We start from the raw sequence: 25,134 nt of genomic DNA, 5'->3' as shown, positions 1-25,134 counted from the left end.
TAAAAGTCACGAACACCCAAGTGCTTTGACTGTGAAAACAAAAAAAGAACACTTTCTGTCCGAAATACGATAGAAACACACAAACAAATACAATGATATGTATATGTGCAAAAACAAAATGACTTAAATTAGGTGTGGAGCCTCCTGACAGAATGATATAGCAAACTACAGTTCTATGAAGGAGGCGAAGCCTTATATGTATAATAATCATGATGGAGCAGTATAGAGCTATCTGGCGACCTCCATCTTTCCCTCTGAAATCGCCATCTTACCTTGTCCCTGACCAGGACCTGGACTGAGCACTTGGACTTGGTCTCCGGGTGCCACGGATGAGGCTTCCTGCTCCTGGCTGCCCCTGTGTCGCCACTCAGTATGTTTGTGTGTCACTTGCCGTGTGACAAAATAAAGACCCCCTCGAGGTCCAGCAATTATTATTAAAACCAAGTTCAGTGAGGTCCAGCGGGTCTACAGCCCTAAGGGGCTCCGACTCCTTCATAGAACTGAGTACACAGCTACAGTAACTATCATTCTATCAATGTCAGGAGGCTCTGCCGCTTAAGGGCTACGCTCCTATTAGTATACTAGGGGAAACCCACAATACTCCCCGCTGGACCCAAATATGTTTCAAGTATGGTCCCATATGAAGGCTGAAGTGGCCAAGAACGAAAATGAACGTAATATTATGCACACGCAACCCGTTGTGAGCACACAAGGGTTAAGAGAGCGACTAACACCACACACACTTTATACACCACACCGACAGCCCCTCCAAGCGTATCCGCTCCACTAACCTGCAACAGCCCCAGTGGCGGGAATACGTAAAGGAGATACTCCATCCAAACATCAAGCAATTCTTTCATAACAGATACTGTAGCTAGGTAAGGCTAGCTACATTACAAAAGATGCCAGGTCGGCATCAGACTCATAGCCTTTTATTACACTTCATCAGCTTGCTAACTTGCTAGCAATCAGTCTAAAAAGTTACTACACTACAGTACCAGTTACCAGCTTGGCTCGGGAACATGGTGCCCCAAACTAGCTAGATTACATGAATCCTCATACATTCACAGCTAGCACAGCCAAACATTAAGTAATTTCAACATAAGACATAGTTTGGAGGCTACCTTAGAAGAAGAAGAGCCGCTTCCGGGTCACAGGTCTACACAACAAGAAGTCGAGAAGCCTAGGATTTTTCAGTATCTGGTATTTCATTGATAGTATTAGGTAGAACGGTTTGTTGATCAAAACAAATATGGGATGCAGGTGAATCTAATCATCTCTGACTTTGTTCTCAATACAAATCAATGGATATAATATGATCAATAAAACCCGATCGGAAGCATACCTTGTGGTGATTTTTTTTGTCAGAACATCAACGGACACCAGTGGCCACTCGTGAGTTTCCTGTCTTTGAAAACCAGAGTTTATGGTGTTTTTGAGGGATTTTGTCTATGCACCTATGGATCCATTGAGTGTGTTAGCGGTGATGGGCTATATCTCGAGAGTGCACCATTTGACAAAACATGAATATCCTCCATTGCATATGATTGTAAATAACCTTATAACATGGCTTATAATGCTAAAATCCGAACCTGTCCTTTAATCTAAATGTGAAAAGCCCACTCCACTTACACATTCAACAACTGTGCATGCTGACAACATGCATCATGGGTGGGGGACGACAGGTTCACTGTGCACTTGTTTATTTCATATTCGATTTATATATGACAGAATCTCAAACTCTGAATAATTATCCCATATTAGTTAAGATACACATGTAGGCGTATATTATAACCGAAAATGTATTAGGCCTACATGAATACATGGTTTTTTTAAATGCCAATCTTAGTGTTCAAAGTGTTAATCTTTTAAAGTGTCATTGGCTTCATACTCTTCATTTGACCCTCATCATATTGTCTTAGCTGAGTGTCAATGGATGTGGTGCCTTCTCTTGAATCTGAAAATATTCTTTATTTCATTAGATGCAGTCTGATTGTAAGAAAACATGTATCTGTCCATTAAGAACATTGAATATGATTGTATGAAATGTGCTACAAAATGTGAAGATAGGTGTTCCAAAAGGTTAATTTACAGATCATATACTAACTATTAGGATGGAGTCCCTCAGATCATACCTTCTTCTCAGATCTGTACTGACATTGCATTCAGAAAATGATCTTATGCAATTTCCAAATAAATTAAGATAATTTCCCCCAATAGTTGGATTCAAACAGCCTACAATGACGATAGGGTTATATTATAAACTGAGGAGCAGATAGTGAATGCTCACCACTTTAAACTACAAGTCCTAGGGGGCAATGGGTAGAAGCGGATGTTCGTGAAGGAGAAATTTGGCGCTGGTCTATCCGGGTACTCCAATCACTTCTTCCTTTCGCGCCGGTAGCTGATGTGCCCTGCGTCCATGTGCGCATTGACTGGGAAATCATAGTCTACAGAAATACTGAATCCGAGCCACGACAGAGCTTTAGCTATGGATCCCAACGTATTGATCGAGGCCCTTCGGGGTACCATGGACCCGAACTTGCGTGAGGCTGCGGAGAGACAGCTGAACGAGGTAAGACTTGTGATGGTGGTGGTTGTGCGCGGATCGGGCCTCTGCTCTGTCATACATCAAAATGGAATGGAGTCCTACCGTGTGATCATGGGAGAGTGGAGTCAGTCCACAACTTTGACAGATCAAATAGCAAATATTGTCTTTCGAACTTATGGTTAGACTGATCTGAAGTATGGGTATATGGGTATATAGATGTAAAAGCAACACCTCCGTTCGTATTTTTTGTCAATTAAAGGCAAATTCACCCATTCCCGTAAACCCAAGTGGGTTCTTTAAAAAACGTGAGTGAAGCTAACGATGTTAGCTAGTTAGCCTAGCTAAATTAGCACTAGCTAGCATGCTATTTCACGCTTAGCAACTTGAAGGCAGCTACGCAGCAGCTAAAGCCTTGTTTTACGATGCTGTCTAGCTAACGCTAGTTCCCCAGCAAGTTGGTTCTCCGTGAATTCAGCATCAGAATGACACGTTGGGTGCAATTGGTGCAACTATCTGTTAACGTTACTGTATTCTTATCAACATTTTCAATTATTGAGGCCGGCTAGCTAGCTAGCAGCTGTCATTACTAGCAAGGAACCTCTCACGTGTTAACGTTAGATGGTTTTTATGGCTGACATGTCCTGCCTGTAGCAGCATGTAGCCTGTGTGTGTAGTTGACAATGTCGAATAAATCCAGGGAATTGGTCTGTTTCGCAATCAGATAATCATATTTAATGTTGGTGGTTAACTAACGTTATTTTTGTTAAATACTTTTTTCTAGCTAGCTACCGTTAGTACAAGCCATCTCTGCTTTCAACTTGTCCTCCATTGTGATGATGGCTAGCTAGCTAACTAGCCTACCCGTTAGCTTGGGATAGCTAGCCCAGAACAGTCCCCTGCGTCTTGTTTTCCATGGCCTAAGAGCCATGGCACTATTCGCTGACTAACTAGCATTGGATGGAGTTCCATTCGGTCATGTCTGGGTCCGATAATCTTGGCTACCGCAATTAATGTTGTTTCTAACACCTTTGATATAGCTAGCTGCCTTTTTAGGCTAACTATTATGCCGAAATCCAATGCATGTACCTAGACGTGGTAACATACAGCTAGCAGGCTAACAGGTTGGCTAACGTGGCATGCATAAACTGTAGCCATGTAGGGAGGGCCACACATGTTTGGCACGCAACGTGGATTAATGGAAGAAGAACTAAAACATTATCATCATCATTTGTAGTTCCATATTCTCAGCTCAACGTAACACCGTGCACTATACAATTAAAATATACGTAATGCTGAAAACCACTGCTGATTTATATATGCTTGTCAAACTAACGTTATACACGAGCATGTGTTAACGTTATACACCAGCATATACGTATGTTTGCAGTACACATCAAGGGAATGGCATGTATTTTACTAGCAAGCTGCCATGTTATTCAGTTATGGAACTGTTGAATTTCACGGAACCGTTGAAAGTCCAGAGGGGAAATTCACAGAACAAGTATGTGCAGTGGGATTGTTAGAACTGAGTCATGTTGTATGGTATCCAAGGAGAGGTCATAGAATGCATTAGTAACTGCATGGACAGAAAGGGTGGGGTGGGGGGTATTAACCTCTATGTTTCACATCTTGTGCAGGTTTCCATTTCAGTGTTGAATAGACCTAAATATTAATCATCTTTTTGTTTTGATTTACAGGGTCACAACCAAGTGAATTTTGTGTCCACTCTGCTGCAAGTCACTATGTCCGATCAGCTGGATTTGCCTGTCCGTCAAGCAGGTGGGTTTCAGATATTACTGACTTTCACAACCCCCTTAGTGCCGAATGAGAAAAGGAGAGCATATTCTCTCTGCTTAGTGTGTGTTTGTCGATTCCATCTGCCAACAATACCTGCAAGCACCCATGTGCTGTTTAGATTCGCCCCCTTTTTAGACCTCTGGAAAAACTCCAAGGATGCCATATCTCTCTGGTCACTTGTCTCTCTAATCTGTAGTCCACGGCTCAGCTGCTCTGCTTGGAAAACTGCATTCCTCAGATTGCTGAGATGCTCCATGTGAGGAGCCATGAAAAGGCTGTATGTCACATGTCTCTCTTTTGGTGACATGCAGTTCTATGATGGCCTTTTCTGTTCTAGTATCAGTTGGCCGTTGACGTATTATATTAAAATGAAACTAGAGCTTGTTTTCCCACTTCCCTCTGCGGTGAAAACCATTCACACACAGTGGGATGTCCCCACGTTCATTTTGAAACATTTTCACCACCTCTACATTGTTGCATCTTGGAAGTAGCATATTAGCAATTGAAATTTCTTGCGACTATGCTAGCGTCCCACTCTGTGCTGCTCTGCCCCGTCATTTGCATCCATACCACGTTGTCATGCTCATGACCTGAGCAGGTTGCTGTTTTTTAAGCACCAGAAGGGTTGGGAGTGATCAGCGTAGCAGGCTTAGCCTCCCCCGTGTGCCACACTGCAGTACCGGGCTGCAGTGGTGGTATGGATGTCAGGCCTTCCCTAATGGTGAGATACTTCCACCCTGGCTTGGCAGTAGCACCTCTCCCTAGCAGCTGAGAGGGACTTCCAACGGGACACTGTGGAGCAGCCCAGGTCTCACGCGGCTCAGTAATGAAGGACATTTGCTGTAAGTTGACACACGGGGAGGAGCCAGGCGATGGCTCAGCAGCGCAGCCTGACACCAGGGGAACCGACAGCCCAGGATAGCCGAGGGCTTCCTGTTAAACGCTGTGAGATCACTCCGCTGACTCACCTCTCCAGCCAGAGACAGCCTGGTCATGTACGGTTAGAGAACACTAGTGGCTGATCGAATTTAATATTACATGTCTTGTTTTAATCGTTAAAATTGTTTAAAGAACATTTTGGCGAATTAACATTTATCTTTTCTTGTGCTCAAATGACGTGTCAAGATGCTGTAATGTGACAAACTTTTTTCCTTTTGATTTTTAAAAATTCGAAATCCTTTTTTTAACATTTAATCCAGAGTGCAGAGGGGGTGCAGCAGTGGGCCAGGAAGCATGTGGGGTAGGAGGTGAGGGCGGGGGGGGGGTGGCGGGGAGTCTGAGAGTCCTGCTGGGTCAGCAGTGGGAGCAGGATTATGATGCCCAGCCAGCAGTCCAGATCACATCTGTGTCAGCAGTCTGATGTCAACCCCCCCCCCCCTCCCCTCCCTTGGAGCTGCCTCACCCCTGTGAGCGTCTGACCTCAGAGAGGCTCCGCTAGTCCTCTGGCCAGCCAGCTCACAGCCCCCTGCTAAATTCAGATCCACTGAGCCACAGCACTAGGGATCCACTGGCACATCATGATCTTCTAGGATATATATTATTCTCTTAATGCCTCCTCTCAAGCAATCTCTTGGTCTCTGTAGTGACGGTTGTGAGTCAGTTGGAAGACGGACGTGTGAGGGGGTGTTGGGGGTGGAGGGGTGAGGAGGAGGGGTGCACTAATGAACAGCGCTGGTTTGTAGGGGAGATGTGGGCGGGGAACCGGGGCCTGAAAAGCTCTTCCACACCTGACTGCTGTTTCACTAGTGTTCTGTGCTGTGGACGCTGCAAAGGGCACATGACTGGTCACATGAGAGAACCGACAGAACGCCGTCGACCTGGTCACGTGGAAGAACCGATAGAACGCTGTCGACCTGGTCACATGAGAGAACCAACAGAACGCTGTCGATCTGGTCACGTGAGAGAACCGACAGAACGCCATCGACCTGGTCTCATGAGAGAACCAACAGAAGAGAACCAACAGAAAAGAAGCAACAACGCTGTCGACCTGGTCATGAGATCCGCCGGTGCCATCCGAGCCGATGGGCTCTTCGCTCTGCAACAGAGAGCTCTCTAACACTTGACCCATCTCTGAACCTACCTCTTTCTATATCTCTCACACACACACACACACACACACACACACACACACACACACACACACACAGTCTCACTCACCTGGATGATTCTGTGGTCTTATTGCAGATCCAGTTCATTTTTAAAATTCTATGTATAAACTCCACTTTGATTTTGATATGTTGCATCATGAAGTTGAGGGAACCCATGTGAGCTTTACTCTCTAAAAAAGGCTTCACTAGAATGTTCTGGAAAGCAGGCCGCAATACATTGAGCCTCATTCGTTTACCTGGTTCTGATTGGTCAGTTCGGTCAATGACTCGGCACCCGCTACCCCCAGGTGTGATCTACCTGAAGAACATGGTGACCCAGCACTGGAGCGAGGGGGAGGGCTCGGGCACCGAGACGCCCGTCAATAACATCCCCGAGGAGGACAGGCAGTTCATCCGGGACAACATCGTGGAGGCCATCATCCACTCCCCCGAGCGCATCAGGTAGGCAGCCTCCCTACGGCCGCACACAGCGTCCAGAGAGAGGCCGGCAGTGGTGGTCGGGGTGGTCGGGGAAGGCGTGTTACAGGGGTCACTGCGTCGCTCGTCAGTGTAGCTTTTACCCTCACATGCCCACACTGCGTTCGATCTCGGGTCCTCTGACTTGCGAACACACGTGACCACCCCATAAATGCCGCTTTAACCAGCTACATCATCGAAAATCTAGCGCTTGGTTGGCGCGGGTGGGCGGTATTTATCCTGAGCAGTGAGTTTAACCAATTTAACTCTGTTACGCTCACCCCCCTGAACTCCATCCATGTACCACAGTGACCCCAGCTGGTCAAGATGAGCCCAACTGTGTATCCGGGTCACGGCGCCACTGTGACAAGGTTTCACTAGTCGGTATAGCTTCCACCCTCATTTGCATACACTGGGTTGGAACTTTGGCCCTCTGACTTGCCAACGCACACGACAACCTTACATAAACACCACTTTCGCCAGATACGCCACCCGAAAAGCTAGCGATTACACAGAGCTTGTGAGTTTCAACCTGGGTTACACTTGCACGATCATCTTCCAACTGAAGCACCCTCTCTCTCTCTCTCTCTCTCCCTCCCTCCCCTTCCCTTCCCTCCCTGAAGGGTCCAGCTGACGACGTGCATCCACCACATGATCAAACACGACTACCCCGGCAAGTGGACGGCCATCGTGGACAAGATCGGCTTTTACCTGCAGTCAGACAACAGTGGTGGCTGGTTGGGCATCCTGCTGTGCCTCTACCAGCTGGTGAAGAACTATGAGTAAGGGAGACCTCTCTCCTCACCTTTTTAATTGCATGTTTAATTGGATCGCAGGTGTTTCTCACGCAGCAGGAAGTCCGCCTGGGGCTCACCCAGCGTTTGTATACAGTAGTTCCATAGAAAGATTTTGACTCGTCTTTTGGTTAACGTGTGTGTCATCGTGTGACCCGTAGGTACAAGAAGCCAGATGAGCGCAGTCCTCTGGTGGCGGCCATGCAGATCTTCATGCCCATGCTGAAAGACCGCTTCATCCAGCTGCTGCCCGACCCCTCCAGCGACTCTGTGCTCGTGCAGAAACAGATCTTCAAGATCCTCTACGCCCTCTTCCAGGTACCGTAGCTCGCTCACTGTCTGACGCTGCATCAGCACATCTGGCTTTACTCAGTCTGCTGCTGGTACCGTATTTCCCACGTTGTCAGCTCACCCAGACTTCAAGGATATTTCTAGTCCACATCAGGGGCGCCCACGCCATCAGGGTTAATCCCACCTCCTCGTTCCTGCCAGTTTTGAACGCCAGTTTGATGACGCGACGGCCGCGATGTCCAGAACAAGCCCCTCCCACTCCTCTCCCAGCGTACCCTGCTGTCTGTGGAGGGGGACGTCTGTTCAGATGGACGTCTCTAACCACGCCCCCTCTCCTCTCTCCACAGTACAACCTTCCCCTGGAGCTGATCAACAGGCAGAACCTCACAGAGTGGATGGAGATCTTGAAGACCGTGGTGGACAGAGACGTACCACCGGTGAGCAAACCAGGGAATCGGCCATATTTGGAATCGGCCATATTTGGAATCAGCAGAGGGATTAACAACAGTTATACAGTACAATAGTTAGCAGAGGGGCAAACGACTAATTGGTGGTTCTTGACTCAAGATGAAGAGCTGTCCACTTTTACAGCATCGGCTACCTGTGGTGTCGCTGTGTGTGGATGAGGTGAGTAGCTGACTGACCGTGCTTCCTCTCTGTGCCCCACAGGAGACCCTGCAGGTGGACGAGGACGAGCGGCCCGAACTGCCCTGGTGGAAGTGTAAGAAGTGGGCCCTCCACATCCTGGCTCGCCTGTTTGAGAGGTAGGCCTGCCGAACCCCAACTCTTAACGCACATATCAGCTGACTAATATTGATTTATTTTCTCACCTCAGTTTCTCTGACCATGTCTTCTACCTTGTTCTAGATACGGCAGCCCTGGTAACACTACCAAAGAGTACACAGAGTTTGCAGAGCTCTTCCTCAAGGGGTACGCGGTGGCAGCACAGCAGGTGAGGAGCCCGGCTTCCTAAAACCGTGTCCTAGCCGCTTGGGACGCGAGAAACAGAACGCGACATCGCATGCTTGCTGTCCTAACTGAAACCGTTAAATACCCCGTTCTGTTACGTCATTTGTCTATATTCCCAACTGCAGACAGTTAAAGAACGAACGCCTGTCAACGCGAGCGACAGGAGGAAAATAGGAACAGGGCGAGCGTCAAAAGGGCAGTTGAAACGTCGCTCCGCTTCGCGCTGCGTCGCTCGCGTCCAGTTAGGACATAACAATAGAAAACAAAGCAATGGAACGCATTTTGTCGCTGACGCTCGCGTCGTGTGTAGTTAGGACACGGTGTTAGATTAGTGGAGCGTTTGACTATGATGCTGTAGTACACTGTGATGTCAGACTGCTACTGTCGTTATGGAAACCGAGCCGCCTGTCTTCTCTGGGCGTGTGTAGGTGCTGCTGAAGGTGTTGTATCAGTACAAGGAGAAGCAATACGTGGCTCCCAGGGTTCTCCAGCAGACGCTCAACTACATCAACCAGGGCATCGCGCACGCCGTCACCTGGAAGAACCTCAAACCACACATCCAGGTAAGGGTCGGATGGGAGAATGATGATAAACATGGGTTATGAAGGTCGGTTTGGCTCTTGTTCGGTTTCATAACGGTGTTCCGCCCACATGCGCTAGTGCTCTAAAGTTTGATTGATCATCCGAGCGCTGCTGGTGCTTCCTGGTGAGCCTGGGTGTGCTTGTCTTCCTCCAGGGTATCATTCAGGACGTGGTCTTCCCACTCATGTGCTACACAGACAGCGATGAGGAGCTGTGGCAGGAGGACCCGTACGAGTACATCCGCATGAAGTTCGGTAAGACCTGCGCCCCCCTGCCCAGCGTTTCCACACTAGCCATGTTTCCGTCCACTTGTCGATCGAATTACGTGAGGATCGCTAAAAATATGAATGTGAATAAAGCCGGTAAACTAAGAGCTTTAAATCGGATAAAGCATTTATCACAACAGCCTTTTATCGAGCAAGAGAAAATCTGACGAGATCAACAGTACAAACGTTTTGTTGATTTTCATGACTTTTAATTGAATTTTACTGTTTCCATAAGGCATTTTTAATTCGATATGACTTAATTCGCATAAAATGTGTGGATGGAAACATGGATAATGATCTGTGGAGAGAGACAATGTGAGCTGACGAGATCAGGACGGTCTCTCTCAAGGTCACTGCCTTTGACAAACTTGTGGAACAGAATAAATTGGACCAGTGGATTGCAACGCGGTGCCATTGTCCACTAGGGCTGTCAAAAGTGCCATGAAATTGAGTTCAAATATATTCAAATTAATTTAGTAGAGTTCAAATGATATTTGAATTTATATGTATTGGAAAAAAAAAAGTTCATGAATATAATAGCCTAATAAAATAACCCTTGACTGTAATATTGTACTGTGAACACTGTTACCGCTCGCTGAGGTGTTAACTTTCATCTTTTGATAAGGTGCTGGGTCTGGATTATTGGATTATTGCTTGTAAATAAATTGTAGCCTCTAAATGTTCTGTTATTAATGTAAATCGCTGCATCATTTTTGATAAACAATATATTATTGATTAATATTACAATATTCAAACTCTTAAATTTAGGTTCGAACTTCTTTTAAAAAAAGATATTGGATTTTTTTCCGAAATTCAAATTTTTTTGACAGTCCTATTGTCCCCCCAGCGGAGTACGCTGGACCGGCTCACACCTGTTAAATCTGTTCACTTATCTGCACTGAAACCACTACTTGGTCTCTCACAGCAGATCAAGACCTTCTCTAACATGTGAAAGTGGTTCTCTAGAGTTCCTCATCCAAAAGGAATGTGTGTTTTGGAAAATGAGTGAATGGATGTGATCAATTAACTATGCAGGTCAGACTATGAAGGCAGTGTTCAGCAGTATGGAAATGAGGAGAATGTGCCATCTAATTAATGTACCCCTCTCTGTCTCTCTCACTCTCTCTCTCTCTGTCTCTCTCTGTCTCTCTCTCTGTCTCCCCCCCCCTCTCTCTCTCTCTCTTTCTCTCTCCCTCCCCCCCTCTGTCTCTCCCTCTCTTTCTCTCTCTCTCCCTCCCCCTCTCTCTCTCTCTCTCTCTCTCTCTCAGATGTGTTTGAGGACTTCATCTCTCCCACCACTGCTGCGCAGACACTTCTCTTCACGTCCTGCAACAAGAGGAAAGAGGTGAGAGGGGGGGGACAGGCTGAGGGGGGGGGGTCCTGGGGGTCTGGCTGAGGGGGGGGGGGTCCTGGGGGTCTGGCTGAGGGGGGGGGTCCTGGGGGTCAGGCTGAGGGGGGGGGTCCTGGGGGTCTGGCTGAGGGGGGGGGGGGGTCCTGGGGGTCAGGATGGTGGTGGGGTTTCCTGGCAGTGGTAAGTGACTGACTGGTGCCTGTGTTTCTAAGGTCAGCCTTTATTAACAGCCCAGCAGTGGCTCTCCTGAAGCAGCCGTGTCTCTGGGCTGGGTCCAGGGGGTCCAGGGGGTCCAGGGGGTCCAGGGCCGCGTTGCTCTGGGCAGGGTCCAGGGGGTCCAGGGGGTCCAGGGGGTCCAGGGCCGCGTTGCTCTGGGCAGGGTCCAGGGGGTCCAGGGGGTCCAGGGCCGCGTTGCTCTGGGCTGGGTCCAGGGCGTCCAGGGCCGCGTGTCTCTGGGCTGGGTCCAGGGCGTCCAGGGCCGCGTGTCTCTGGGCTGGGTCCAGGGGGTCCAGGGGGTCCAGGGCTGCGTGTGTCTGGGCTGGGTCCAGGGGGTCCAGGGGGTCCAGGGCTGCGTGTGTCTGGGCTGGGTCCAGGGGGTCCAGGGCTGCGTGTGTCTGGGCTGGGTCCAGGGGGTCCAGGGCCGCGTTGCTCTGGGCTGGGTCCAGGGGGTCCAGGGCCGTGTGTCTCTGGGCTGTGTCCAGGGGGTCCAGGGCGTCCAGGGGGTCCAGGGCCGCGCTGGAGACACGAATGCTTCTGAGATGATGTGTTTATTTAGTTTTTGCCAGAATGCCAAAGACAGATTGTCTTTGTTACCGCTGCTCTCTGCTCTAGAGGGGTTTGTCATCAGCAGTGACGCGGGTCTGTGGGAGAGGGGGGGAGGGGTGTGCGTTGGGGTTGGGTTGATGAACGACGTCATCGTCCATTGCCGATGTTTAATAGCCAAGTAGGCTGTTTTAAAGGCTTTTATTTTTAAAACCACAACGATGTCATCGTCCATCGTGATGTTTGGATGTGCACATCGTGATGTCATATGAGTACACATCGCCCAACACTAGTGTGCGTGGTGTTGGTACATGTGTGTAGCTGCCAGGCTGTCTGACTGTCTTGTGTAGCAACGCTCACTCCACACCCGCGGCTACAGGTCCACCGGAGGTCATAATACCGGCCATGTGACCTCTCTCTGAACCCCCTCCCCCCACACACACACACACACACACACACACACACACACTGACCAGCCCTCTCACTGTCCTACAAACACTCTCAGTACTTGTTATTAATGAAAAAGTGCTCGAACGTTTTCCCTGAAGGCATAAACGGTCATTACTACCATCTAAATGCGTGGTGTGCCTAGTGACACACGTGAGTGACCTGGCTCAGAACGGATGTTTGAGGCCCTGGTGAAAAGCCAGCGAGCAACTATACAGAAGGACCTTGTACTTGTAATACTTGTGAGTGGAGAGGGAGAAGGTTTCACTATGTGATAAAGAAAAGTGTCCTTTTTTGCATTTCATTTTATATAACCTTGTATGTGTTGCACTTTGTCTTGATGCTTTTAATGTCTCGTGAAGCACTTTGAATTGCCTTGTTGCTGAAATGTGCTCTACAAATAAACGTGCCTTGCCTAAATGAATGTGTCTGTTGTGCAGGTCCTACAGAAGACCATGGGCTTCTGCTATCAGATCCTGACCGAGCCAGCGTCCGACCCCAGGAAGAAGGACGGGGCGCTCCACATGATCGGCTCCCTGGCCGAGATCCTGCTCAAGGTGACCATCTGCTGGCTCCTTTGGTTTATTTTGCTTCTCTTGTAGAGAAATGGTACCCAGTAGGGCTGCACGATTGACAAAAGATGATAATTGCCATTATTTGCTTCAAAATGCGAATTTCGATTAATAATTGCGATTCATATTTAATATATAATATTAATATATAATAAACCAAATGCTCCCAAATCACGGACGTTGATCCCTTTCTTGCTACTAACTCACTGACCTCGTTTTCACTCATTTTTTTACTACACTACTCCGGCTGTGGGTACTGAAATTGCTGCGCACAGCGCACTCAGCAGGAACGCATGTGATTGGTCAGACAGCATAAGCGCCTATGATTCGTCCGTGTAGTCATAGCACACAATTCAAAGCAAAATTATTAATCACATTAATTGCGGCCTTTTGCGATTAGTTATTCGTGGAGGTCATTATCGCGATTTCGATTAATTCACGATCAATTGTGCAGCCCTAGTACCCAGTGCCTCCCTGCTTGGCACTCAGCATCAGGAGTTGGAATGGGGGGTTTACGTCATGTCTTGAACACCAAGCTGCCTCATGCTAAGGAATCACAAGATAGGCTCCTGCCCTATGGGCCACTACTTACTTTAGACCAACAAATAATCTTTATTATTAATAGTCCTCAACCAGCTCCTCTTTACCAGGCTGGACAGGGAGTCTTGTGTTTTTGAAGGCTAATGCAAAGTGTGTGTTCTGTTGGGCTCATTGTTCGATGTCTTTCTTTGCCGCAGAAAAAGATCTATAAAGACCAGATGGAGTTCATGCTGCAGAACCACGTCTTCCCCCTGTTCCGCAGTGAGCTGGGCTACATGAGAGCCAGGGTCAGTCCCTTCACTCCCAAGGCCCGTTGGGGTTTACCTGTCATGCCTCAGGCAGAAAATAAGCCTTTGGCTTTCACCTATTCCAATTTTTATTGTTTGAAATGCATTTGATATGTTTTTTGTTTAGTTTTTTGTTGTTGTGCTGTTTTTGTTCTTGTTTTGTGTTTCTTTGCTGTACTTTAACACAATTTGAAACAGCTTTTTTATGGTCCATTAAGAATGTCCGAAATAAACCAAAAATCCGGCTACTCAAGACACCAATTTTTATCAACCAATATTTCATAGTTTTAAACCCCTCTCTCTGTCCCCTTAGGCCTGTTGGGTGCTGCACTACTTCTCCGAGGTGAAGTTCAAGAGTGACCAGAACCTGCAGACGGCCCTGGAGCTGACCCGACTCTGCCTGATCAACGACAACGAGATGCCAGTCAAGGTTGAGGCCGCCATCGCCCTGCAGGTCCTCATCAGCAGCCAGGAGAAAGGTAGCTAGATACGGGGTGGGATGTAACGATGCTTCACTCCTGCTGTAGCTAGATACGGGGTGGGATGTAACAGTGCTTCACCCCTGCTGTAGCTAGATACGGGGTGGGATGTAACAATGCTTCAGTCCTGTTATCTAACCTGCGTATTTCGCTGAGGCTTTGATGGCTCGTCTAACAGCTTAAAGGACCACACCGATCTAAATATGATGTGATCTCCTAAAACTAGTCACCCAACGTTTATCACATTACCGCAATCCATTTTCCGAAGTAAAAAATATAAATATAAAATATATTAGCATTTTCACGTTTTACTTGCATTTCAAAAGTTGAACGTGATGGCATCAAAACATATTTTTAAATTGTTCCCTTGTTATGCTGACCAACTCGTCCCTGTTAGTTTCAAACAATTTTCAGTGGTTATTATTTTAGTTTTAACCCTCTTTGCACAGCCTACGCCAACGTTGGATTAGAGAATATAGCGCAGGAGTTCAACGGATAATAACGTAAATAATATAACATGAAAACTAAAATTATTTGAAACTAACTGGGACGAGTTTGTCAAAGCAACAAGGGAACAATTTAAAAATACGTTTTAAAGCCATCATGTTCTCATCATCTTTTAAAATGAGCTTTACTTCGTAAAATGGATTGCGGTAATGTGATATACGTTGGGTGACTTAACTCGTTTAAGGGGATCAAATCCTATTTAGACCGGTATGGTCATTTAAGCAGATTTCACCGTGTCTGACCTGTCGTGTCTCATGTGTTCCGACCCTCAGCCAAAGAGTACATCACTCCCTTCATCCGGCCAGTGATGCAGGCCCTGCTGCACATTGTGCGTGAAACAGAGAACGATGACCTCACCAACGTCATCCAGAAGATGATCTGTGAATACAGCGAAGAGGTCACGCCCATCGCCGTGGAGATGACGCAGCACTTGGTGAGTGTGTGTGCGTGCTTGCGTACGTGAGAGTGTGTGCGTGTGCGCTGATAAAAGGAAATGACTGAAGCAGGAACATGAGGTCCTTTGATCAGCCATAGACTAACATGAACCTCTCTTCTGTGTAACTAGGAAATTACAGGTTCCAATTAGCGTTAGGTTCATGAAGGTCTCCTTAGGGACTCAAACACACACACACATACTAACTGCCAGTCTCCTCTGTTCCCTACAGGCCATGACCTTCAACCAGGTGATCCAGACGGGCCCTGACGAGGAGGGGGGAGACGACAAGGCGGTGACGGCCATGGGCATCCTGAACACCATCGACACACTGCTCAGCGTGGTGGAGGACCACAAAGAGGTGAGGCAGGCAGAGACCGTCCGTCCGTTCATCAGTCAACGCGCCCGACATCCGTCTACACCTCCTACCCCACCTCCTACCCCACCTCCTCTACACCTGCTACCCCACCTCCTCTACACCTGCTACCCCACCTCCTCTACACCTGCTACCCCACCTCCTCTACACCTCCTACCCCACCTCCTCTACACCTGCTACCTCCACCTCCTCTACACCTGCTACCCCACCTCCTCTACACCTCCTATCCCACCTCCTCTACACCTGCTACCCCACCCCCTCTACACCTGCTACCCCACCTCCTCTACACCTGCTACCCCACCCCCTCTACACCTGCTACCTCCACCTCCTCTACACCTGCTACCCCACCCCCTCCACCTCCTACCCCACCTCCTCTACACCTGCTACCTCCACCTCCTCTACACCTGCTACCCCACCTCCTCTACACCTCCTATCCCACCTCCTCTACACCTGCTACCCCACCTCCTCTACACCTGCTACCCCACCCCCTCTACACCTCTTACCCCACCTCCTCTACACCTGCTACCCCACCTCCTCTACACCTGCTACCCCACCCCCTCTACACCTCTTACCCCACCTCCTCTACACCTCTTACCCCACCTCCTCTACACCTGCTACCCCACCTCCTCTACACCTGCTACCCCACCTCCTCTACACCTGCTACCCCACCTCCTCTACACCTGCTACCCCACCTCCTCTACACCTCCTACCTCACCTCCTCTACACCTGCTACCTCACCTCCTCTACACCTGCTACCTCCACCTCCTCTACACCTCTTACCCCACCTCCTCTACACCTGCTACCCCACCTCCTCTACACCTGCTACCTCACCTCCTCTACACCTCCTACCCCACCTCCTCTACACCTGCTACCCCACCCCCTCTACACCTCCTACCCCACCCCCTCTACACCTCCTACCCCACCTCTACACCTCCTACCCCACCTCTACACCTGCTACCCCACCCCCTCTACACCTGCTACACCACCCCCTCTACACCTCCTACCCCACCTCCTCTACACCTCTTACCCCACCTCCTCTACACCTCTTACCCCACCCCCTCTACACCTGCTACCCCACCTCCTCTACACCTGCTACCTCCACCTCCTCTACACCTCCTACCCCACCTCCTCTACACCTCCTACCCCACCTCCTCTACACCTGCTACCCCACCCCCTCTACACCTCCTATCCCACCTCCTCTACACCTCCTACCCTGCCTCCTCTACACCTGCTACCTCCTCCTCCTCTACACCTGCTACCTCCACCTCCTCTACACCTGCTACCCCACCTCCTCTAACTACCCCACCTCCTCTACACCCGCTACCTCCTCTACACCTGCTACCGCCAAACCCTGTAGCCACTGCCCCTGCAGCCGGGTCCAGCTCCCGGGAGCACGTTCTCCCGTTCTCCACAGAGGAGCATGCGCTCCGTTCTCCCGTTCTCCTCAGAGGAGCACGCGCTCCGTTCTCCCGTTCTCCTCAGAGGAGCACGCGCTCCGTTCTCCCGTTCTCCTCAGAGGAGCACGCGCTCCGTTCTCCCGTTCTCCACAGAGGAGCATGCGCTCCGTTCTCCCGTTCTCCTCCATTCTCCTGCTGTCCCCGGAGGCGCCGGCACCGAGGCGGCCTCTAGGAATAGCACCGTGGCGTTCTGCCCAGGCATTCGGCGTAATGCAGCAGGACCCATGCATGGAAATAGACGAGCGCAATTTGGTCAACCCCTCGGTTACGCAACACGGCGTCGGTTGAGCAATGTCGAGCTCTTCCTTGTTCCATGCGCTGCACTCATTATGTTTGACCGCGCAAAGCGCTTGACTGACATCTGCTTGCAAAGACCGCAAGTTTGGTTAGTCTGCAGTGTTGGATTCTGTTACCCAAGTAAACACTCGCACTCGTTAGCATTGCCAAGAAATGTGCTTTCACAACGGGTCACCGTCTGTTTGCGTGAGGACATGCAGACGTAAGTTCAGTCCCAGTGTCGGCCCGGATATGAGGGGTGTGTTGTTGTTGCCCCGGATATGAGAGGTGTGTCGTTGTCGGCCCGGATATGAGAGGAGTGTTGTTGAACATGGTGGCTGTTTGTTTCAGATCACCCAGCAGCTGGAGGGCATCTGTCTGCAGGTGATCGGGACTGTCCTGCAGCAGCACGTCTTGGGTGAGTCTGGATCTTCCTGTCCCACCACATTCAACCTGGCTTCCCCCCTCCCCCCCCACACACACACACACACACACACACACACCACACACACACATGCCTGGTTTATGTCAGTGCTTATTTATATACATGTATAAATACACACGCAAACCTCTAATGCACAAGTGTGTGTGTGTGTGTTATTGCAGAGTTCTATGAGGAGATCCTGTCCCTGGCTCATAGCCTGACCTGCCAGCAGGTGTCCCCACAGATGTGGCAGCTCCTACCTCTGGTGTTTGAGGTCTTCCAGCAGGACGGCTTTGACTACTTCACAGGTACGGTTAGGGCGTTGGGTGGGTGGGGAGGTACAGTAAGGGAGTTAGGTGGGTGGGGAGGTGGAGTTAGTGAGTTAGTTAGGTAGGTGGGTGGGTGGGTAGGTAGGTAGTTAGGTGGGTGGGTGGGTAGAGTTGGATCCCAGCTTAAGAATTTGTCACATTAAAATAAAGGTGAATCTGTTTTTTCTTTTTCAGACATGATGCCGCTGCTTCACAACTATGTCACTGTTGACACAGACACCCTCCTCTCAGACACGAAATACCTGGAGATCATGTATAGCATGTGCAAGAAGGTACAGAACACATCTGAGTGACATCTGATCTGTTCTAATGGATGGATGAGTGCACTGGGAACTGTAGTCCTCACGGCTTGGCTCTTAACGCAGGTCCTGACTGGCGACCCGGGCGAGGACCCAGAGTGTCACGCCGCTAAACTGCTGGAGGTCATTATTCTACAGTGCAAAGGTCGTGGGATCGATCAGGTGAGTGTGTCTGACTGTCATCCCCCAATTACACGGCTCTCTGAAATGATTCTGATTGGACAATCGCGCCTTCTACCGGTCAATTATTTCTTGATGATTGACCGACGTCAAGGACAACCGAGCAATATTGACCTCTGCTAAGGGCAAAATATGTGTCTATGGGCAACAGTTGACAGTTGTCTGAAAGTGCATTCTAAACAGTTAAAAAAAACGACTATTGTAGGTGAACCCAAGCTGATCTCTTGCCCAAGCCATGTAAAAAGTGGGATGAGGCATGGCCGGATGGTCATTATCGAAAAATAAGAGCCCTTCAGTGCGTTACAACACCTCTGATAATGACCGGCTGGCCACACCTTATCCCTTACAGAAGCATGACCACTTAGAAAAGTTTTTTCAAACGTAGGCTGACCTCTCGCTCTCTTGTCCTCTCCGTAGGTGGTTCCCTTGTTTGTGGCGGCGGCGTTGGAGCGCCTCACGCGGGAGGTAAAGACCAGCGAGCTGAGGACCATGTGTCTGCAGGTGGCCATCGCCGCGCTGTACTACAGCCCCCCCCTGCTGCTCAACACCCTGGAGAACCTACGTTTCCCCAACAACACCGAGCCCATCACCAACCATTTCATCTCCCAGTGGCTCAAAGACGTCGACTGCTTCTTAGGGTGAGCCCACGCTGGACTCAGTTTGGTCGTCTTTGTGGCCTATTTGATTTGGTTATAAATAGGGATGTAATGATAACCGGTATAATGATAAACCGTGATAGAATTCCATGAAATTTATCGCGCTTGAATTATCATTAAAATCGTGTTTGATTTCCGCACTTTGAAAAACTTACTATAAATACTGTCCAGCATCAACCAAAGTTAGCAACATTATTTTAAAGTTTATGCAAATAAAAAGTGCATAGTGCTGCTAATTTTATTTATGGATTCCAATATAAAACTTGGTGAAATTATTTCAGCGTGTGTATCAGTAGTTTTTGAAAAATTTCCACCACGATAATAACTAATAATTTTGGTCACTATAATCGTGATATGAAATGTTCATACCGTTGCATCTCTAGTTATAACCACAGCATTTTATAAGCAAGGAAACATGTATGTGCAACTACCTAAAAAAAACAAAAACTTGCCAGCTCCCATTGTCAAGCTTGTGGTTGACAATCCTGAAGCAGAGCCATGATGGGAGTGTGGGGGTCAGAGGTCAGACTGAACACCTCTGCTGGTCTCTCCCACCAGGCTCCACGACAGGAAGATGTGTGTGCTCGGTCTGTGTGCCCTGATTGACCTGGAGCAAAGACCCCAAGCCATCAACCAGGTCGCGGGACAGCTGCTCCCAGCCGCCATCCTGCTCTTCAACGGCCTCAAGAGAGCCTACGCTTGTCGAGCTGAGCATGAGAACGAGGACGAAGACGACGACGAAGATGGAGAGGAGGATGAGGAGAATGGTGAGTTAGGTGAGACAGTACAGTATATGTGCTGCTACTTCAAAGATGAGTAGAGCTGGTCTGTTGATTTGTTGATATGCAAAGAAAAAGTAATATATTGTTAGAGAACTTCCACAGACCTTATTTTGACATTGTCCGATTCACAAGATTTCGATTCAATATTGATTCGTTAAGGGATATTTCAGTTAGAATACCAATTTTGCTTGGATATGGACTCCAAAGCGGTTACATTAATGTACTTTTTATTTAACGTGACCAACACACTACAGCAGTCAACATAATAAAGTGCAAGTTGTGCATTTCTACAGACAGTCAAGTGAGAGCGGAGCTTTATTTTGAAGTTTCAGCGAAACTGGAAGCTAGCGTCTTCTCGTGTAGAGACATACTGTCAGCTAGCTAGCAAGCAGTCATTTCAATGCTAGCTAATGTCAGCTTATGATCAGACTGACAACACATTGTGTTGGCTAGCTAGTGATGTCAGTAGCTAGCTAAACTTATAACCTAGCGTTAGCTAGCTAGCTCACAGTACATATGTCTGTCAATAACGTTTGGGCTAATGGGGTTTTAAAGCATATATAAAAAGGCATGTATATTAAAAAAATGATCTCTGAATTTATGAATTGACATTGTTAATTCAAGTGAAGATGTTGTTTTTTCAACCGAGCCCTACTCGCCACCAAGGAACAAGTGTGTAGCAAAAATTATATTTCCACACTTTCTGTTTGCCTGCAGCAGAGCTGGGCAGCGATGAGGATGACATTGACGAGGAGGGCCAGGAGTACCTGGAGATGCTGGCCAAGCACGCGGGCGAGGATGGGGATGACGAGGACTGGGAGGAGGACGACGCGGAGGAGACAGCGCTGGAAGGCTACACTACGGCCGTGGACGACGAGGACAACCTGGTGGACGAGTATCAGATCTTCAAAGCCATACTACAGAGTAAGGACGACAGTTCTCTTACACTCATACTACAGAGTAAGGACGACAACGCTCATACACTCAAAGCCATACTACAGAGTAAGGACGACAACGCTCATACACTCAAAGCCATACTACAGAGTAAGGACGACAGCTCTCATACACTCAAAGTTTGCATCGGTGATGTGATTCTTGAGAACAAATGTCTGCAGTGTAAACTGAATTGAGGAGCACTAGAATTCCACAATGTGATTCTGGTTTTAGGGCACTGGCAATCTCAGTTTAAGAAATACTGCATCTATGCAAAGTGTGGTCAGTCAACATTTTCTGTGAAGACAGGAAATGGACTAATTACTCTTTTCTCCAACAGATATTCAGACCCGTGACCCAGCGTGGTATGGGGCGCTCACACAATCTCTTGATGAGGAACAGGGCAAACACCTTCATGACATCGGCACGCTGGCGGATCAGCGACGGGCAGCGCATGGTGAGTAAACAGACAGTAGCCATGTTTCCACTTGTCAATCGAATTATGTGAGGATCGCTAAAAATATGAATGTGAATAAAGCCGGTGAACGTGCGTTTCCATCTAAGAGCTTTAAATCGGATAAAGCATTTATCACAAAAGCCTTTTATCGAACAAGAGAAAATCCAACGAGATCAACAGTACAAACTTTGTTGATTTTCATGACTTTTAATCGAATTTTACTGTTTCCATAAGGCATTTTTAATTAGATATGACTTAATTCGCATAAAGCGTGTGGATGGAAACATGGCTAGTGAGGCCGCTCCTTGAACTAGTGATGTAACGATAAACGGTAGAACGATTTACCGTGAAACATTTTATGAAACTCATGATAATCATGATAAAATGTTCATTAAAATCGTGTTTGATTTCTTATTTCTGCGCTTTAAAAAACTTGCTATAAATACTGTCCAGCATCAACCAAAGTTAGCAACAGTCTCCACGACACATTATTTTAATGTTTCTGCAAACAAAAAGTGTATAGTGCTGCAAATTTTATTGATGGTTTACAATAAAAAACTTCTGATTTCAGTGTGCGTCAGTAGTGTTTTTCCGCCCATTTTATAATAGTGCGACAATACTGATAACCCTGATAATTTTGGTCAATATAATCGTGATATGAAATTTTCATACCGTTACATCTCTACCTTGAACCATTAATAATCTCACAGGCAGAACACACTGTGTCTTATCCATATATCATGTTTGCCCTGTTGTGGAAGCATATTTTGATTCTATATTTTGATTCTTTATTCCAGAATCTAAGATGATCGAGAAACACGGTGGATACAAGTTCACAGTGCCCGTGGTGCCATCTAATTTCAATTTTGGCGGCAACGCTCCAGGAATGAATTGAGTCGCCCCCCTCCCTTCCCTTTTAATACTCTGTGACTGATTGTAGTGAAGTGAAAAAGCTTGTGTTGTTCCCTTAAGTAGTGGTTCCAGGACTGGTTCTTCTCACTCACTCTTCAATCTGACTATCAAATTGGAAATAGCACCAGAAGATGTGGGAAAGCAACCAAATGCAACCAATGGCTGGGAAAACAAACCAAGAACTTGAGCACGACGCGCGAGAAGGTCTGGAAAACGCTGTCCTGTGGAGTCCAGTGTGGAGTGGACACCCTGGCGGACACTCTTTTTTCCCACTTAACACAAAACGGGGGCTTAACAATTTGAAATTGACAATGGGACTAAATGTTTCCATCATTTTCACCGTTTTGGCCAGAAGGCCAGGATCAGACTATACCTCTGGCAGTAGTCGTCTGTTGTTTTCTGCATAAATAAATTCTCATGTTTGTTATGTATATACAAGCCAAGGTTCTTGATTTTTAAGCAGCCTTGCAAAACAACCAGAGGCATTTGTAAGGTGTCAACAAGTGTATTCATATGTAGCATATTGGATACTTCATAGCACTATGTGATGCCTGATCTCTGTAAATTAACGACTAGCACTTTCATATCGTTCAGGTCTCTAGCCTTCTGTATCAGACTGCAAATTTTTTAAATCAAGTAAGACTATTTAAAACACAAACAGCTGTAACTTTGTTACTTTGCAAGCGACTTCTCCTGTATGTCACATGTATTTGGTTACGGTGTACGTGATATAACGGATGGCATCATTCTGCTGCTAAAACGGAAACATTCTAGATTCCTGGGAAAAGAGAATACTCTTGGTGTTCAGTGTGGATACAGGACATGTTTGTGAGCACTGAAAGTCAATTGGATTATACTTCATTGAAGCATGTACAATTGGACTTGATCGTGAGGGTCTCAAGCATTTGGTTGGTGTATGGATGAACCATCTATATATACAACATATTAAAGAAAACTTAAGTTGGAATGCATACGCTTGAGTGTTTACTTGCACTGCACCTCGATATCCTCTATAGTGTACATGTCTTATTCTATTGGGAAGCTATGGAACTGCAAGCAAATTGAAAATAAGATTTGGATTCTGTTATTTATGTTAGGTGATAAAGTACATGCCAGGTAAAATATCGACTTAGTAGCAAAAAGATATTCTACACAGATGTTCAGTGTCTGTTCTGTCCCTGCATCTGTTTTCCAAGATGGGTGTTGCCAAAGAGGGAGTCCTCCGCTATTAGTTCATCCCCTAACCAATCACAGCATTTGAAATCGCATTCAAAGTACGCTGATTGGCCTGGTTGGAATTCCAACCAGAGATATCGCTCTGGATGAGCGCCTTTCCAGACCCTGAACCGCATTTTGAAATTTCAGTGGCTGGAGCCAGGCTAGTCCTGAGCTCTCAAATATTTGAAGCCTCAAATACAAGGACAAGAGGTGCTGGCAATTAATGGGGGTAGCCTAACCCTAACCCACTCAACATAACCAGACAATTGAAACAAAATGACTATCAACTGGAGGATGTGTAGCTGACAATTAGTACACATCATCCTGGGTGTCTCTCCAGTCGACTCTGTGGACTCCTGCTTTCTGGGCACCATCATCTCCCATGACCTTAAGTGAGAGCTAAACATCACATGGACCCCCCACCTCACCGAGTCACACAACAAACACCTGTGCATGACGTCCTGTCACCTCAGAAACATCGCCAAACTCTGCCCTACACTCACCCGGGCAGATGCAGAGAAGCTCGTCCACGCCTTTGTCTCCTCCAGGCTGGAGTACTGCAATGCACTCCTCATCGGGATCCCTAGTAGCAACCTCCAGAAACTCCAATACATCCAAAACAGCTGCTAGGATCCTGATGAGGGTGCGCAACTATGATCCCCCATCCTCAAATCACTTCACTGGCTCCCCATCTCACTCAGGATTGAGTTCAAGGTTTCCCTCCTCACCCACCAGTGCATACATGGAAATGCCCCCCCCCCACCTCAAGGAACTCCTTACCCCTCAAACCTCCTCACGTTCACTCCGCTCTGCAACCGCCAACCTCCTCATACCCCCCAGGACCAAACTCCGCACCGCGGGCGATCGGGCTTTCTGCTCGACTGCTCCCAGCCTATGGAACGCTCTCCCCGACCACCAGGGGGCACCACAGACCGTGGATGCTTTTAAACGAGGCCTTAAAACCTACCTTTTTACTAGAGGCTATAGCTCACTTTATTGTACTTATTGTTTCATTTTTATGTTTATTACCTAGTTTTGGACTCATGTTGTGTTGTTTTTATTCTTAGCACTTTCATGTTTTTTATCTGTAGCACTTTGAGATTTTTTTTTTAATATAAAGTGCAAAAAATAAAATGTATTATTAGGGGCCAAGCCCCGAAGGGGCGAAGCCCCTATTGTAATTGATGGTATTATTATTATTTATCTTCCATGGGAGTCTATGGCAGGCCTTATAACCGACTGGTCGCTTTTTACGAAACTCGGCAGAGTCGTAAAGGCTAATGCCCCGATGCCATGGAGCAAGTCTCACATCAATTGGCCAAAAGGTGGCGCTGTAGCAGCCGTTTGAAATCGCAAACTTTAAAATCTTAATGTTTATTTGCCACACTCACATACATAGCTCAAATGTGGCTATGGCGTGTTTCGCTTGTTGGCTTTGCGTTTGTTGCGCTTGGCCCCGTTATTGCTGCTTGCAGCTATATTTATTATTATTATTATTATTATTATCATCAGCTCCTTCACCAAGAAGTCACATCTGAGGATGTGCTTCCTGAGGCAGCTGAAGAAGTTCAACCTGCCAAAGACATGATACACTTCTAGACCTCCATCATTAAGTCCATACTCACCACCTCCATCACCACCTC

General features: G+C 47.6%; 1 protein-coding gene across 6 annotated transcripts; it reads left to right on the top strand.

Annotated features, from left to right (window-relative positions):
* Positions 1 to 2,402: 2,402 nt before the first annotated feature.
* Positions 2,403 to 23,235, top strand: ipo7 (importin 7). Of its 6 annotated transcripts, none has more exons than XM_084436513.1 (25): positions 2,403 to 2,575; positions 4,249 to 4,330; positions 6,744 to 6,897; positions 7,536 to 7,694; positions 7,868 to 8,024; positions 8,345 to 8,434; positions 8,667 to 8,761; positions 8,865 to 8,949; positions 9,395 to 9,529; positions 9,703 to 9,802; positions 11,083 to 11,159; positions 12,815 to 12,931; positions 13,684 to 13,773; positions 14,087 to 14,252; positions 15,032 to 15,192; positions 15,425 to 15,553; positions 17,653 to 17,719; positions 17,908 to 18,033; positions 18,229 to 18,326; positions 18,420 to 18,515; positions 18,951 to 19,171; positions 19,748 to 19,956; positions 20,692 to 20,895; positions 21,245 to 21,361; positions 22,159 to 23,235. In XM_084436513.1, exons 1-25 carry the CDS (start codon positions 2,492 to 2,494, stop codon positions 22,254 to 22,256), a joined length of 3,117 nt encoding a protein of 1,038 aa, XP_084292639.1. In that variant the 5' UTR covers positions 2,403 to 2,491; the 3' UTR covers positions 22,257 to 23,235. The 6 variants fall into 6 exon arrangements, with proteins under 6 accessions (XP_084292639.1, XP_084292638.1, XP_084292637.1 ...); XM_084436512.1 differs by having other exon boundaries at positions 20,689 to 20,895; XM_084436511.1 differs by having other exon boundaries at positions 19,748 to 19,965; positions 20,689 to 20,895.
* Positions 23,236 to 25,134: the final 1,899 nt, after the last annotated feature.

Source organism: Borostomias antarcticus, assembly GCF_949987555.1.
Source record: "Borostomias antarcticus genome assembly, chromosome: 4".
In the NCBI taxonomy this organism is placed as follows: Eukaryota; Metazoa; Chordata; class Actinopteri; order Stomiiformes; family Stomiidae; genus Borostomias; species Borostomias antarcticus.
This window is presented reverse-complemented; position numbering and strand designations above follow the sequence as displayed.

Bases quoted from the DNA above. Each gene is read 5' to 3' on its own strand.
- ipo7 (XM_084436508.1), top strand. From the start codon at position 2,492: ATGGATCCCAACGTATTGATCGAGGCCCTTCGGGGTACCATGGACCCG. The intron at 15,554-17,652 runs GTGAGGCAGGCA...TGTTTGTTTCAG, and splicing joins TGGTGGAGGACCACAAAGAG to ATCACCCAGCAGCTGGAGGG. The intron at 19,172-19,747 runs GTGAGCCCACGC...CTCTCCCACCAG, and splicing joins GACGTCGACTGCTTCTTAGG to GCTCCACGACAGGAAGATGT.